The sequence below is a fragment of the Suricata suricatta genome, chromosome 1, assembly GCF_006229205.1.
Source record: "Suricata suricatta isolate VVHF042 chromosome 1, meerkat_22Aug2017_6uvM2_HiC, whole genome shotgun sequence".
Classification (NCBI taxonomy): domain Eukaryota; kingdom Metazoa; phylum Chordata; class Mammalia; order Carnivora; family Herpestidae; genus Suricata; species Suricata suricatta.
Window position 1 is genome coordinate 82014057 of NC_043700.1, and position 13889 is coordinate 82027945.

The 13889-nt window shown below is 38.3% G+C and overlaps 1 protein-coding gene across 12 annotated transcripts in view; it reads left to right on the forward strand.

The window, feature by feature from the left end:
* The window catches only part of ELF2 (E74 like ETS transcription factor 2), a 98549-nt gene extending 92301 nt beyond the window's left edge, over positions 1 to 6248 (forward strand). For all 12 annotated transcript variants that reach the window (XM_029940868.1, XM_029940879.1, XM_029940875.1 and 9 more), the window contains 3 exons: positions 2506 to 2698; positions 3313 to 3660; positions 4039 to 6248. In XM_029940868.1, the coding sequence (XP_029796728.1) occupies positions 2506 to 2698; positions 3313 to 3660; positions 4039 to 4666 (1169 nt within the window). In that variant the 3' untranslated portion in view covers positions 4667 to 6248. The remainder of the gene's footprint in view (positions 1 to 2505; positions 2699 to 3312; positions 3661 to 4038) is intronic.
* Positions 6249 to 13889: the final 7641 nt, after the last annotated feature.

Here is a 13889-nt window from a genome sequence, read left to right on the forward strand (position 1 = left end):
TGAGCCCCACCCTGGGTGTAGAGATTACTTAAAAATAAAATCTTAAGGGGCACCTGGGTAGTTCAATTGGTTAAATGTCCAACTTCAGCTCAGGTCATGATGTCACAGTGTGTGGGTTTGAGCCCTGCATCAGGCTCTGCGCTGACAGCTCGGAGCCTGGAGCCTGCTTCAGATTCTGTTCCTCTCTCAGTAATAAACATCAAAAAATTTTTTTTTAAATTTCAGTCAGTGTTTCTTCTGTAAAATGTCAGTCTAAATGCTGACAGTCTGTCAGAGGCTTAATGAACTACTCTGTCTGATAAAGAAGGCTTCCCTTTGTGAATTGTTTTCCTTAAAATGAGATGTAGGCTTTTCAGTTTTAACTTGTGGATGGGAACTGGCGTGGAGTGGTACCTAAAGATAACCCGAGGAATGTTTATGAGTCTAGTTCAACAAACATGGATACACTTAAATCCCTACTATGTAAAAGGCATTGTCTGTTATTCAAAAAATTTTTTTCCAGAGTAAGTTCTCTGCACTTTTACTATATCAGCTTATAGGGCCTGATCATCTCCAGATCACAAATTATAAAAAAAAAAAAAAAAGTCCCAGGTACGCATCTTGACGTGGTTGAAGGTTACCTATAGTTTATACATGTTGATGCCGGTACAGTGGGGTTTCAGAGCCACAGAGATTATAATCTTGTAAAGTTGAAGGTTAATCTTATTAAGTCAAGAAATGCATACTGGTCTCAACTATGGCTTAACAAATTGAATTTTCAGAAAATTCCAGAATGAAAATGAAATGCCTGAGGAAGAACATCAGCAGTTGTAGCCATGGCTTAATTTGGAAGCCTCCCACCTGAGAGGTTCTTCTGACGAAGGCTGTAATTTGGATCTAGATTTGATGAGAGTAAGGGGATAGTGAGTAGGAGCCTAGACATGACCCAGTGACTCCATGGTGGTGTGTGCATACTAATCTTCTTCTTCTCAGTGTTCTTTTACCAACTCTGAGGACCTCTGGCGCTAGAGGCTTATGAAGGTAATGAAAGAAAAATAGCAGCCTGAACAGCCTGTTCTTTTAAACACTGCCCACTACTTGTCTGCCCTCAGAGCTCTCCAAAGGAAGAAAAAAGTGATCTTTTCTTCTTTGGGGGATTAAGTTCCTTATCTTACCTACCTTAGTTTCTCAAATCTAAGTCTTCATGTTTTACCAATCCACTTTATTTTCATTCTTGAAATCCCAGCTTCTTTGTCATCCATTTTGAATATAATTATGCATTGCCTTGTGATCTTATGTCATTTCAAACTGCTGCAGAACTTGTCATTTACTTTTACCCCCCCTCCCAACTCAATTGTAAATTCCTTGAAGGACCAAGTTTTAAATGCTCTTTTGTATCCTACTACATAGTGTGTGATGAATAAGTATTTTATTCTGCAGAAGTATCTCATTTTCAAATTCTGCTAGTATGTGATCAGATGTTGTATATAGTTAACATTTGATGAATACTTGACAAAGGAAATGCTGGAAATACTCTTCAGTATTTGTTTAAGTTCATATCTTAAGACTGAAGCACAAGCATATTTACTAACTGAATTGTTTATGCATAATGAAATCCTAATATACTGCTTGTCTTCACTGAATTGGGTATGATCAGTAGAAGGAGGTTAGCAATTAAAAAAAAAAACCCTGTTTTTAGAGGCAGTAGCTCTTTCATTGATAATCAGATCCAAATTGGTAGTCCAGAGGTAATGACTAAAAGAATGTTTAAAGGGTCATGGGTAATTTGTACTTTATAAGACATGTACTTCAGAGTTCATGCATAAAAGTGAACCAAAGAAAAATATGTTTCAGGGATCTTGGCCGGCTTTGTCAGTGGCGCATGTGACTCCTTATCTTGGGGTTTTTGGTTCAAGCCTCGTGTTGGGTGTGGAATACTAAAAAAAAGAAAAAAGAAAAATGTTATAAAAAAAAAAAATCCTTGGACTGATGTCCAAGTTTTGCAGATTTCATTGTGTACTGCTTGCCTTTTCAATAAATAAGTGCCTTTTGATGAATTTTGATCATGGAATTTGGGCTTATCGTATAATAAGCATACAGGTGCAAATTTATTTTATCCATGGTTTAAATCTGTGTATATTGATAAATAGATTGTTTGATTCAGGTTCGGTTTGTGCTATGCATTATGCATTTGCCTTTACTGAACTCAAAATTTATGATAGGGTGATGTATAGAAGTACAAAACCCAGGACCTCTATTACAGGAGTATCATGACCATAAATAGGATATTATTTTTGAAAAGCAGCAAACAAGTATATTAGGATTGTTATGTTATAATGAGAGACCAGTTTAATTTACGAGGCAACACAACTTGACACTGTATAAATGATTGCTTATATAGTCAAGTACTTAATGATAGACTCTTGGTATATTTGTTTTACCAGTAGTAAATGAATTTTTATCCAGCATAAATATTTGCTTTTAATTATATTGAAGAATTTTTCACATCTTTTCACTTTTTCAAAGGAAACACAACCTATTTGTGGGAGTTTCTCTTAGATCTACTTCAAGATAAAAATACTTGTCCTCGGTATATTAAGTGGACTCAGAGAGAAAAAGGCATATTCAAGCTTGTGGATTCCAAGGCTGTCTCTAAGCTTTGGGGAAAGCATAAGAACAAGCCAGATATGAACTATGAAACTATGGGACGAGCTCTGAGGTAAGAACACTAGAGAGTGAATTTTCAAACAAAGCCTAATACATCTGGATATTGTCTTACTTGTTTAAAGAGAAGCTCTAAAAACCTCTATTATAATTTTCATTTGGGGGATATTCTAGAGGAGTTTCTTGGATTTAGAGGTAGATAGGAAGAAAGATTTTGGTCTAGATGTCTAAAATTTCAGCATCACTGGAAACCCATTTTTGCCGAAAAATGTTTTTAGAACTATTCTTTAGTAGGAAAGTTGAAGACCTTTAAGAAAATTAAACCCAAACAAAATAGTTTCCAAATGGTTAATTTGTTTTTTTTAGTTCCTGTGAATTTGTATAATGGATTTATCTTAATAGGAAAATTTCCCTTAAGTTTTGTCAACTTGGGAAACCCACAAAACTTTGCAATGTACACGGCTTCTTTTAATTAGGGGTGTTTGTAAATGGACACATAGTTTATGTGACAGTATTCACATACTCCAAAGATTCAGTCTTTTAAACAGTCCAGCCAGGAAGAGTTCCTTCTGGTCTCTAACAGGAACAAGTGAATGTTTCTGTTAATATGCATTCTACATGGTGTTTCTTGAGGGGTAAAAAATGTGATATACTTGATTCCCTTTACAGATATTATTACCAGAGGGGTATTCTTGCAAAGGTTGAAGGACAGAGGCTTGTATATCAGTTCAAGGATATGCCCAAGAACATAGTGGTCATAGATGACGACAAAAGTGAAACGTGTAATGAAGATTTAGCAGCAGCTACTGATGAAAAATCATTAGAACGAGTGTCACTGTCTGCAGAAAGTCTCCTGAAAGCAGCAACCTCTGTTCGTGGTGGAAAAAACTCCTCTCTAAACTGCTCCAGAGCAGAGAAGGGTGGAGCTAGAATTGTGAATATCACTTCCCCTGGTCATGATGCTCCATCCAGGTCTCCTACTACTACCGCAACTGTGTCAGCAACGGCAGCTCCAAGGTCAGTGAAGGAAACCATTAGTTGTATTTATTTTAGAAAGTTCTTTAGCAAAAGTATGTCCCTTTTTTAATGTTAGCAGCCTAAGAACCCACTGTCATCAAGACAGTGATCTTGACCTTTTAAATGTATTGTATCGTTGTTGTTAAAGTAGATGTCTCAACTAACCTGAATTGGTTTTTATAGTTCTATAGGTGGAACTTAGTGTGGGCTTTTGTTTTAAAAACATATTTGTTTCATGCAATTTCATACTGTAAATTGTCAGTAAACCTATGGAGTTCAAGAGTAATAGTTTTGTACATTTTAGATTTGTATTCATCTTTTTGCTCAAGAAACCTATTGTCTAACTTAACATTAAATCAACTTTTTTTAAAAATCTAGGACAGTTCGTGTCGCCATGCAAGTACCTGTTGTAATGACATCGTTGGGTCAAAAAATTTCAACTGTGGCAGTTCAGTCAGTTAATGCAGGTGCACCGTTAATAACCAGCACTAGTCCAACAACAGCAACCTCTCCAAAGGTAGTTATTCAGACAATCCCTACTGTGATGCCAGCCTCTTCTGAAAATGGAGACAAAATCACCATGCAGCCTGCCAAAATTATTACCATCCCAGCTACACAACTTGCACAGTGTCAACTGCAGACAAAGTCAAATCTGACTGGATCGGGAAGCATTAACATTGTTGGAACCCCGCTGGCTGTGAGAGCACTTACTCCTGTTTCCATAGCCCATGGTACACCTGTAATGAGACTATCAGTGCCTACTCAGCAGGCATCTGGCCAGACTCCTCCCCGAGTTATCAGTGCAGTCATCAAAGGGCCAGAGGTAAAATCAGAAGCAGTGGCAAAAAAGCAGGAACACGACATGAAAACTTTGCAGCTGGTACAAGAAGAAAAACCAGCAGATGGAAATAAGACAGTGACTCACGTAGTGGTTGTCAGTGCACCTTCAGCGATTGCCCTTCCTGTAACTATGAAAACGGAAGGACTAGTGACATGTGAGAAATAAAATAGCAGCTCTACCACGGACTTTAGACTGTTAGTGATAATACTAACATAAATCTTTGCAAGGGAGGTCATCAAGAAGAGTCAAAAGAAGACTTTAAAACATTTTTAATGCATATAAGAAAACAATCAAACTTACTGGAAGTAAATTACCTATCCCATGTTTCAGTGGGAAATGAACTACATATGGAGATGCTGACAGAAAACTGCCTCTTACAGTAGGAAACAACTGAACCCATCAATAAGGAAAAGGATTGAAAAGGGACCAAGCAACTCACTACAATATCACGTTACACTAAGACTTGGAACACTAACATTCTGTAAGAGGTTATATAGTTTTCAGTGGGGAGGGGTTGGGATGGGTGATCTCATTGTTACATACAGCAATTTTTGATGCATTTTATATGCATACCAGCAATTATTACTGTGTTCACACAGAACTCACTTAACTGGTGCTACGTGAAGACTGCTAATATAGGTATTTTAGAATGTGAATTGAAAATGGATCCAAAAGCTTTTCAGAAAGATAGCAAAAAAGATCTAGTGCATTTTTTTTTATATCATATAGCTTAAGCTGATTTAAAACAAAGGCCTTAGACTAATTTTCAGTTTTCTTTATTGAAATAAGCTAATGGCTTGTTTGTGTAAAGCTTTTTTATTAAAAGAAAAATTTTAAAAATCTTGTACCTAGCACAGTATTGTTATAGAATTTACATGTAACATTTTATATGGTAGTTTAAGTCTGTCAGTTTCTTAATTGTGGACAAATTAACAGTTGCTCTGGCCTTTTGCTGTAACCTGCCTGTGTCACTCACTCAGCCCTGGCATCTGTGCGACATACCAGTTTCAGTTCTGCTGTCACTTGGAAGTTCAGGCTCAGCATGAAAATTTTTGTCAGGTAGCTCTAATACCTGGTGTTTTTGTTTTTTCCTTCCTTCCTTCCTTTTTTTTTTTTTTTAGTTGAAGTTTAAGAGGGAAAGTACCAGTGTTCAGATTTGAACTATAATAGTTTGTATATTCAACATTTGAAGTATATTCTATTTTGTTGTACTCTTGTTTCAAAGTGTATTCAAGTAGGTTTTCTGAAATATAGAAATGAAATTTATGTTGTGGCTTGGTCTCTGGTGATATTTATAACATTCAAAAGCTAGTATAGACACACTTTTAGTTAAGTAGTGGAAGTCTTATTTCTATTTCCCAACTATTGTGTGAAGAAATATTGTTTCATTACATTAATATCTGGCAGATAACTGCATGTTGCCACTTAATTTCTAATTACTATCATGAACTATAATGTTCTACTTACCATGACGAGTTTATTATTTTAATGTTGGCCACACATAGTTTATATTTCAAATCAGACCGGTTATTTCTCAAACAGACCTTTTGAGGGTAAGGTTGATCAAGTAATACTCTCGCCCTTTTGCAAATTAGGGAATGGAGGTACCAGAGGGATTACAGGAGCTTCCTAATTTCACACCAATTTAGGTCCTATGACTCCACACCTTCATGTTCTTTCTATTACAAAGAAAAGTTGTCTATTTTTACATCTTTTAGAAATTTAAATAAACTGATACTTAATACTTTGTGGCCTTTAATTGTGCACTTGATCAGATACTACTTAGGTCAACAAAGATTTTTTATAACAGAACCCTTTGTAATCAATCATTTATCTTTTCCATAAACATACCTGATGGCACTTTTTAATAAAAGCTCAGAGAGAAACTCACTCGATTCTTAACCCATTTGAGTTAAGCTCAAATTCTGCCTATCTTTGAAACATTTCCTAAGTATTTCTTTGGCATTTTCTTTTTTGCACTATAGTTTCATCTGTTGAGTCCTATCTTCTGTATTTTTAGAGGGTGAAGAGTGCGTCTATGGCTTACCATACCTTGACCACTCCCAAAGTCCTGAGCATACTGGAAACTCAGACATGCATTGGTTTGGTAACACATTTGCTAAGAATCTAAGTCATGTACTGTGAATGACAGCTAAAGACTTAAATTTTGAATGAATAACATACCCCCTTCCCCGCTATATTAATTGGTTCTGAGTCAAACCAGACCTCGCTTATCTCTACTGTTCTACCTAGACATTTTTTCTGTCTCTCTCAGAATAAGTATACCTAAGGTTTAGATTTGAAAACATGTAGACAGTAGTACTTAATCAGAGTGTTTCTGCGGATTAAAATTACCAGTGGCATATGCCTTTTAATCTCAACCCTTCCAAACTGTAAACCACTGTAACTTATATTTGTTTTTTGTGTCTGGCATCTTGAGGAACCATGTAACCATCAATAGCTTGATGCCACTATGTTTCCCAGCCTCACTAGGGCTTTTGAACAATAGTCAGCAGTCTGTTGTAAGCTGTGAACTCTCTCCGTATGTGGACCCTTTGCTTTAAAAGCATCTACTTATGCCGGCATCCTTCCTTACCCACCTGTTTCAAGGAGGCAGGTTTCACAGCTCCTTGGTCTCCCTGTTCCATCAGTTTAATAGCCTATCATTCTGTCCCTTTTTCTTCAGTGGATGAATTCTGGCTTAGAAACCGTTCTGAGGCTCAGTAATCCAGTAATAAAATCAGACACTTCATTTTTATCATGTGACCTTGTGCTTCAACCTGCTTCTTAAAAATTCTCCTCTGGTTTTTCATGACAACCTTCTACCTGACCAGTCATCTTAAAGGTCTGCTTTCCTGTCCTTCAGTTTTCCCACTTAATGTAAACACTATGAGGTTTTGTTAGTAAGGCTCTTTCCTTCAGAGAATAGTTGTAAGAATTAAATGAATTAGAATCACTGCCTGGCATCTAGCAAGCCCTCTACTAAGTGCTTCCTATTACAATTTTACTTCAACTGAATAGTTAGATAATTTCATCTATGCCCATTGTTTTTACTGCCAAATGTGTTCCAGCCTAGAGTTTTAAGGCTCAGATGGGTTTATCTAATTGCCTACGATTTGCTCCTTGAATGTCCAACTTAACTCTGGTCTAAAATCTGTCCTTAGCTCAGTTAATGACATTACCAGCAGCCCATTACTCATGCCAAAAGAAACCATTCTAGACACCTTACTTTCTACTGCCAGTCATCACCAAATCCTATTGTTGGTACCTTTCCCATCCTCCCTACCTTTACTGCTCATCTTACCAAGCCTCCTTGTAGTCCACTACTCTTGCTACAGAGGAGCATTCTAAAATGCAAACTTCAGCAACCACTTGCGATTGCTTTAAGTTCTTGAATGGCATCTCTTCCTGAAAACAAAAGTTCAAAGCAGAGCATTTCAGTCCTTTGATCTGGCCTCCACCTATTTCCGCAAGCCTTATTCTCTTGCTACTCCTGTCTTAGTCCTCTCTGGGCTACAAACTTCCCTGGCACCTGTGCCTTCCTGGGTCCTTCACAGACAGCTGCTCTCTAGACCTCCCTCTGCATTCACCCAGATAGGAGTTCACTTTATTAATGGAGTTAGAAGTGATAGATATCAAAATAAAAATCCCTGAAATAGGCTGGGAAACCACCCAGGTTGGGAAGTGGTCTACTCTGAGTGAATGCTGAGGATAACAACTGAAATGTATAACGTACATAAAGACCAGGGTTAGGAGAGAGGAATAAGCAGTGGAAATGAAAGGCGGTTCACCGAGAATTAGAAGGACAGGCGAGTTAACATTTCCAGATATGGGGGGACAACACTGTTAAGTGTAGCAGGAAGGGCTAAGCAAAGAAGGCCAAAGAAAAAGCTAGAGATTGTTGATACAGTAAAAATAAAAGGGCAGTTCTAGTAGGCAGGTGGCCTTGAAGGCAGAGGGTAAGGGATGGGCCACCTGATACGTTACCAGTGCCTTGCCTCGGACAGCTTACAATAATTCACTACGGAGAAGGCATCTCTGATCACTGTGTCTAAATCAGTCCTGTGTAGTAATAAGTGGACTTCCCCAGGAGGACAAAATTTTGGCTTTGGGGTTATTTGCAGAGTATCCTATGCTCCTTTTACTTGAAGCCACCTGGCTACTCCAAGGGCAGACAGAGCACGTTGTTTTGGGGTGGCATGAATAACCCTACTTTATTTTAGTTCCATAGCCATCCCTGTAACTTTTCCCTGTTTTATAGCTTTTAACCATTCACAACACAAGTCCTCTGTGGTTGTCATTTATTTGTACTTCAGCCCCTATGTTACAATCGCATTCTCCGTAATTAAAACCTATAATAATCTGTAGGAAGTCAATACACATTGATACATGCCTGAAGAGAAAGATCCTGTCCACCCCTTTGCTTCCTTTGTGCATCACACCTCCAAAGCCTTGAAACTCCAGTGAAGCAGGAAGACTGATCTGATTTTATCTACTTCTCATTTTAGGCAACTGTAACTATCTTTTTGAACACTACAACTCAGCAGTAATGTTGTACATTCAGGACTTAAACACAATACATCACAACTTCCAAAGTGAACTTACAAGACTGTTTAATGTTTCTGTATCAAAAACAAAATAAGAATGAACTATAAATAGGTTGTAAAATAAAGGTTGTCATCTCCCAAGATATTCTTTCCCATCCCCTTATTGTAATATGTTTAACTTTGAGAAAATGTTGTCAACTTCAGAAGACTTAAATGAAGTGACACCATCACTATCATAATGGGTGAAAAACTATTTTCATAATCTGCAAATTATTCCCAAGTCCTAGGACATTAATTCACTGTAACATATACCATTGTTGCCCATTAGAATCACTTGGGAAGATTTAGAAATCCTGTTGCCCAGGTCACACTCCACACCAATTAAGTTACCATGTACCGGAGCGGGAGCCAGGCATCAGTATTCTTGAACTATCTCTAGGAGATTTCATTGTTGCCGCCGTCAAGTTGTATAGATAGAATCAAAGAAAGCTTTGTATTCAGGGATCTGCTCTATCCCAAGCTTTTCTAAATACTCAGCAGAAAAAGGTAGTTTGACACATATATTAAGTATGACAATGGGCTTGTGAGGCACCTGGCTGGCTTAGTCGTTGAGCATCCAATTTCAGCTCAGGTCATGATATTACAGTTGAGTTCAAGCCCCACATCAGGCTCGCTATCAGCGCAGAGCCCGCTTCAAATCCTGTCCTTCTCTATCCCTCCCCCATTTGCACGCTCTCAAAAATAAAACATTTTAAAAAAAAGTATTAGAATGGGCTTTTGAAAAGCCTACATACTATATATTTCATCAATTCCAAAGCCTTTTTCTCATATTTAACAGCTCTTTAAGATGGGAAAGGTTTATAAAACAGTATACTACATTAATGTGCCTTGACCCTTCAAAGAAATTGTTTTAGAAAGCTATATACTAATGCCAACAATGCAACCATTGTTCAAAATACTTGCGTTGTTTAATTGCTTCCTGGAGCAATGCCTAAAATTTAAAACTAATATAGGCAGGTTTTCTGCTGAGGAAGATTTGTTTTAGAAATGCCAAGTCACTTGAGGCAAGTAAATTGATGTAAATCAAGCTAGGTAATGCCTTATTTGGTTCAAAATGAGATGTAGCTATAAAATTCCCAATAGTTTTCTGCAGAGCATCAAGAAACCATATGGAAGCAGTTCCAAAAAGTTGTAAAAATATTTTTTTAGGGGGCTTTTTTAAAGTTTATTTAGAGAGAGGGAGAGAACCCCAAGCACACTGTGTTTTTAGTGTAGAGCCAGATGCGGGGCTCAAACTCACAAACTGTGAGATCATGACCTGAGCCAAAAACCAAGAGTCAGACGCTTAACTGACTGGGGCTACCCAGATGCCCCTGCAAAAATAGTTTTGAGCAGCGTGGATAGAAACTCAAATTTTGTTGAAGTACCAGAGTTTAATGTTTTGAGAAACCTTAGACTTCCTATCTATTGCCTTTGATACAAATAAAGAAACCAAGGTTTGAAAAACACAGACTCTGCAGTCTCAGTCCCACTAGCCCGTGGTGGACCTAAAGAGAGGCTGCCTCCCAATTCAGTTTTAGCCTCAATCTCCATCCCCTACCATCCAAAAAAAGGGGGCAGGTTAGTTTAGGAATAAGTCTATACTATCATCTAATGATCCTTACTTTCTCACAATTTTTTTTTTCTCACAAACTAAATCTTAAAATGTTGCAGAATTTTGCTGTGTGTTGTTCCTTTCAGGTTTACCCTATCTGTGGAAACCAAAATGAGATGTCGGACATATGCCTGGTACCCAGTCTTCCATCATCTTTCTTTCTTTCCTTTTTTAATTCTTTTTTTTTTTTAATCTCAGAGAGCGTGCATGCACGTGTCAGAGCAGGGAGGGGCAGAAGGAGAGACCACCAAGCAGGCTCCGTGCTCGGCCCACAGCCCCGCGCAGGGGCTTGATCCTGTGATCTGTGGGATCATGACCTGAGCCAAAATCGAGAGTCGGACGCTCAGCCAACTGAGACACCAGGCGCCCCATTCCATCATATTTCCTGATTGGTATTTTTACATTACAGATAAGGATTCTGTAATCCTATTTTGACATTTTTGTACACAAATTGTCTACATCTAGGAGCCTGAATCTGTTTAATGTAGCAAGATAATTTATACTCCGTTTATTGCTGAAAGAGTTTCAGAATAAGTGAAAGTCATAAAAATAGGTAAAAGAAAACTAAGCAAAGAAAAAAGGATGGCAAAAGATGAAAGCACACAGAATACATGTTATAAAATGTTACACAGTAATTAAAATTCAGCTATAAGGTTTGGTTTTGAATGTCTTGGAATCCAGGGCAGAAAAGGCAAATTGATCAGTAAGGAGATTCATAGAACCCAGTTTACCAGCTGCTCAGAAGCAACAAAGCTTTTTACAGCATTTAGTCAAGAGGAATGGCTGTGTCCACACATCTGATCTTACGTGAATGTTTTCTTAGACGTGGGCTTTCCACAGAAATCTGTAGAACAAAGGCCTGGAATTGTGAGTATTCTGTTCCATCATTCAAAAGCAGATATTTTTTACTTTACAAATCAAAGAAGGTTGACATTCTCTCATGAAATTTAAAAACCAGATCACTCACCACCTCACATATTCCTGGAGGAACAGGTAGGAAGGAAAATCTTGCAGTCTATCAACTTCTCACCTATTTGGGGCTTTATTTTCTATTAAAATGCTATTAGTTCTGCATTTTCAAATTGAAAGATTACTCTTCTTGGAATAGTAAGAGTGGACTGTTAGAACATCCATGGATATTTTAAGACATCAAGTACAGTGCCCTTCCCTTTCTTGCTCTGAACCTCCGAAGGTTCAGTGACTGATGTGTATATTTTATATAACAATTTATAACACTGTTTTACAAACATCTCAGAACTCTCACAGGGCAGGTACACTGCAAGACCCTGTAGATGCGGCCCTGTGGACGGAGCAACTCGCGCAGGGCCGCCAGCTCCGAGCCGCCTTCACAGGGAGTCCAGGCCCTTCTGTCGGATGTCGCTGGCTTTCTCCTCCCCTTGCTTGTTTCCTGAGCCCAAGCTCCAGGCGCCTACCATTCGAGGATCCATCCACTCTAGATAAAAGCCTGACTGTGCCATATTTTTATACGTGTCATTTAAAAAAGCTCTTTCTGCAAGTACATTCATTTCTTGGATGACTTTCCTTTTCTAAAATGTAAATCAATTATGATTATGAACATGTGTTTTTCTCTTTTTAGAATTTATGTCTTGGATACAAACTTCCTCAAGCCTAAAACACATTATCTAATTATATTCCCTTCACTATTATAAAATCTTGGATGTTTTAAAAACTGGCTCAAGTACAGAATACTTGCATCAATTTGTTCCTCTAGTTTGAAACACTCCTAGAGTGGCTGCTCTTACTTTTTTTTTTTTAAAAAGCTACCATCAAAGTATGCAAATAGTATTAGACATTCTATTTTTTTAAATGTTTATTTACTTTTGAGACAGAGCATGAGCAGGGGAGGGTCAGAGAGAGGGAGGGAGACACAGAATCTGAAGCAGGCTCCAGGCTCTGAGCTGTCAGCACAGAGCCCAATGCGGGGCTCAAACCCACAAACTGTGAGATCATGACCCGAGCTGAAGGCGGAAGCTTAACGGACTGAGCCACCCAGGCGCCCCGAGAGACCTCTACTTTTGAACTATTTCACTGTATCAGAATACCTGAAATCTGCCTTTTCGGCCACTGTTTGGCCTCTTTATCTTGTTTTGTTTTTTAATGTTTATTTTTGAGAGAGAGCATGAGCGGGGTGCCAGGGGGGTTGGGCAGAGGGAGACAGAATCCAAAGCAGGTTCCACAGAGCTGTCAGCACAGGGCCCGACACGTGGCTCAAACCCATGAACCATGAGAGCATGACCTGAGCCAAAGTCAGACGCTCAACCTACTGAGCCCCCTAGGCGCCCCGTCTTGCTTTTGTCCTATACCAGAGATGCACCTCGAAGTGTCTGACTTCTGTGTCTTACCGCTTTTCACTCAACAGATCTCCTCCACACATCACTTTTCTCTCCAACAGTACTTGGGGCCAAGGGAGCACGTGGGTGGGGAAAAAACAAGTATTCTGCAGTCACGGCAGATGTAGGTTTGAATCCTGGCTCTACTACCAGTAGCTGTCATGTCATTTTGGTCTAACTATTTGATGTTATACACCCCACTGTAAATTAAGAGTAGTTGTAGAAAAATTAAGAATAAAGAACAGCTGTAAGATCATTTGTAAAGCACTTAGACGCAAAAGGTAAGGAGCTCAAATGTTAGTTTCTTCCAATGTATACACCACTGTGCTTTGCTTAAGGAAATGAGGGGGTCATTCCTATTCCTCCCACCTTGTAAAAGGAAATCTACTGAAATAGGGCATGGAGGAGAGAAAAAAAAATCCATCGTCACTCTCCTTCTCTCTTCAAATCTGTACAATTCACCTTCTCTTTGAAGACTCTATGATCACGATTAAAATATTATGTGATATGAAAAAGAAAAGCTGAACCAACAGGTACAGAGGGATGGAATATGAGAAATTCATTAACTAGAAAATACTTAAAAATTTAGAATACAAATTTGTTACTTACCATTCTGCCTTCCGGTTACTCTGATAGTCCATAAAGCAAAGGGTGTCTTCAAAGACTTAAAAGGAAAAATAAAGTATGAAGTACAGTCCAACAAAACTTTATACTACTAAAAAATTATTTACATAAAGTACTTCCATAATTACATTTTAAATAGACCAATACAAAAGCATCAAGCAGAAGCATACTCAAGTGTTTAAGCCTCCTGTCACGATAACACCAAAAGAAAA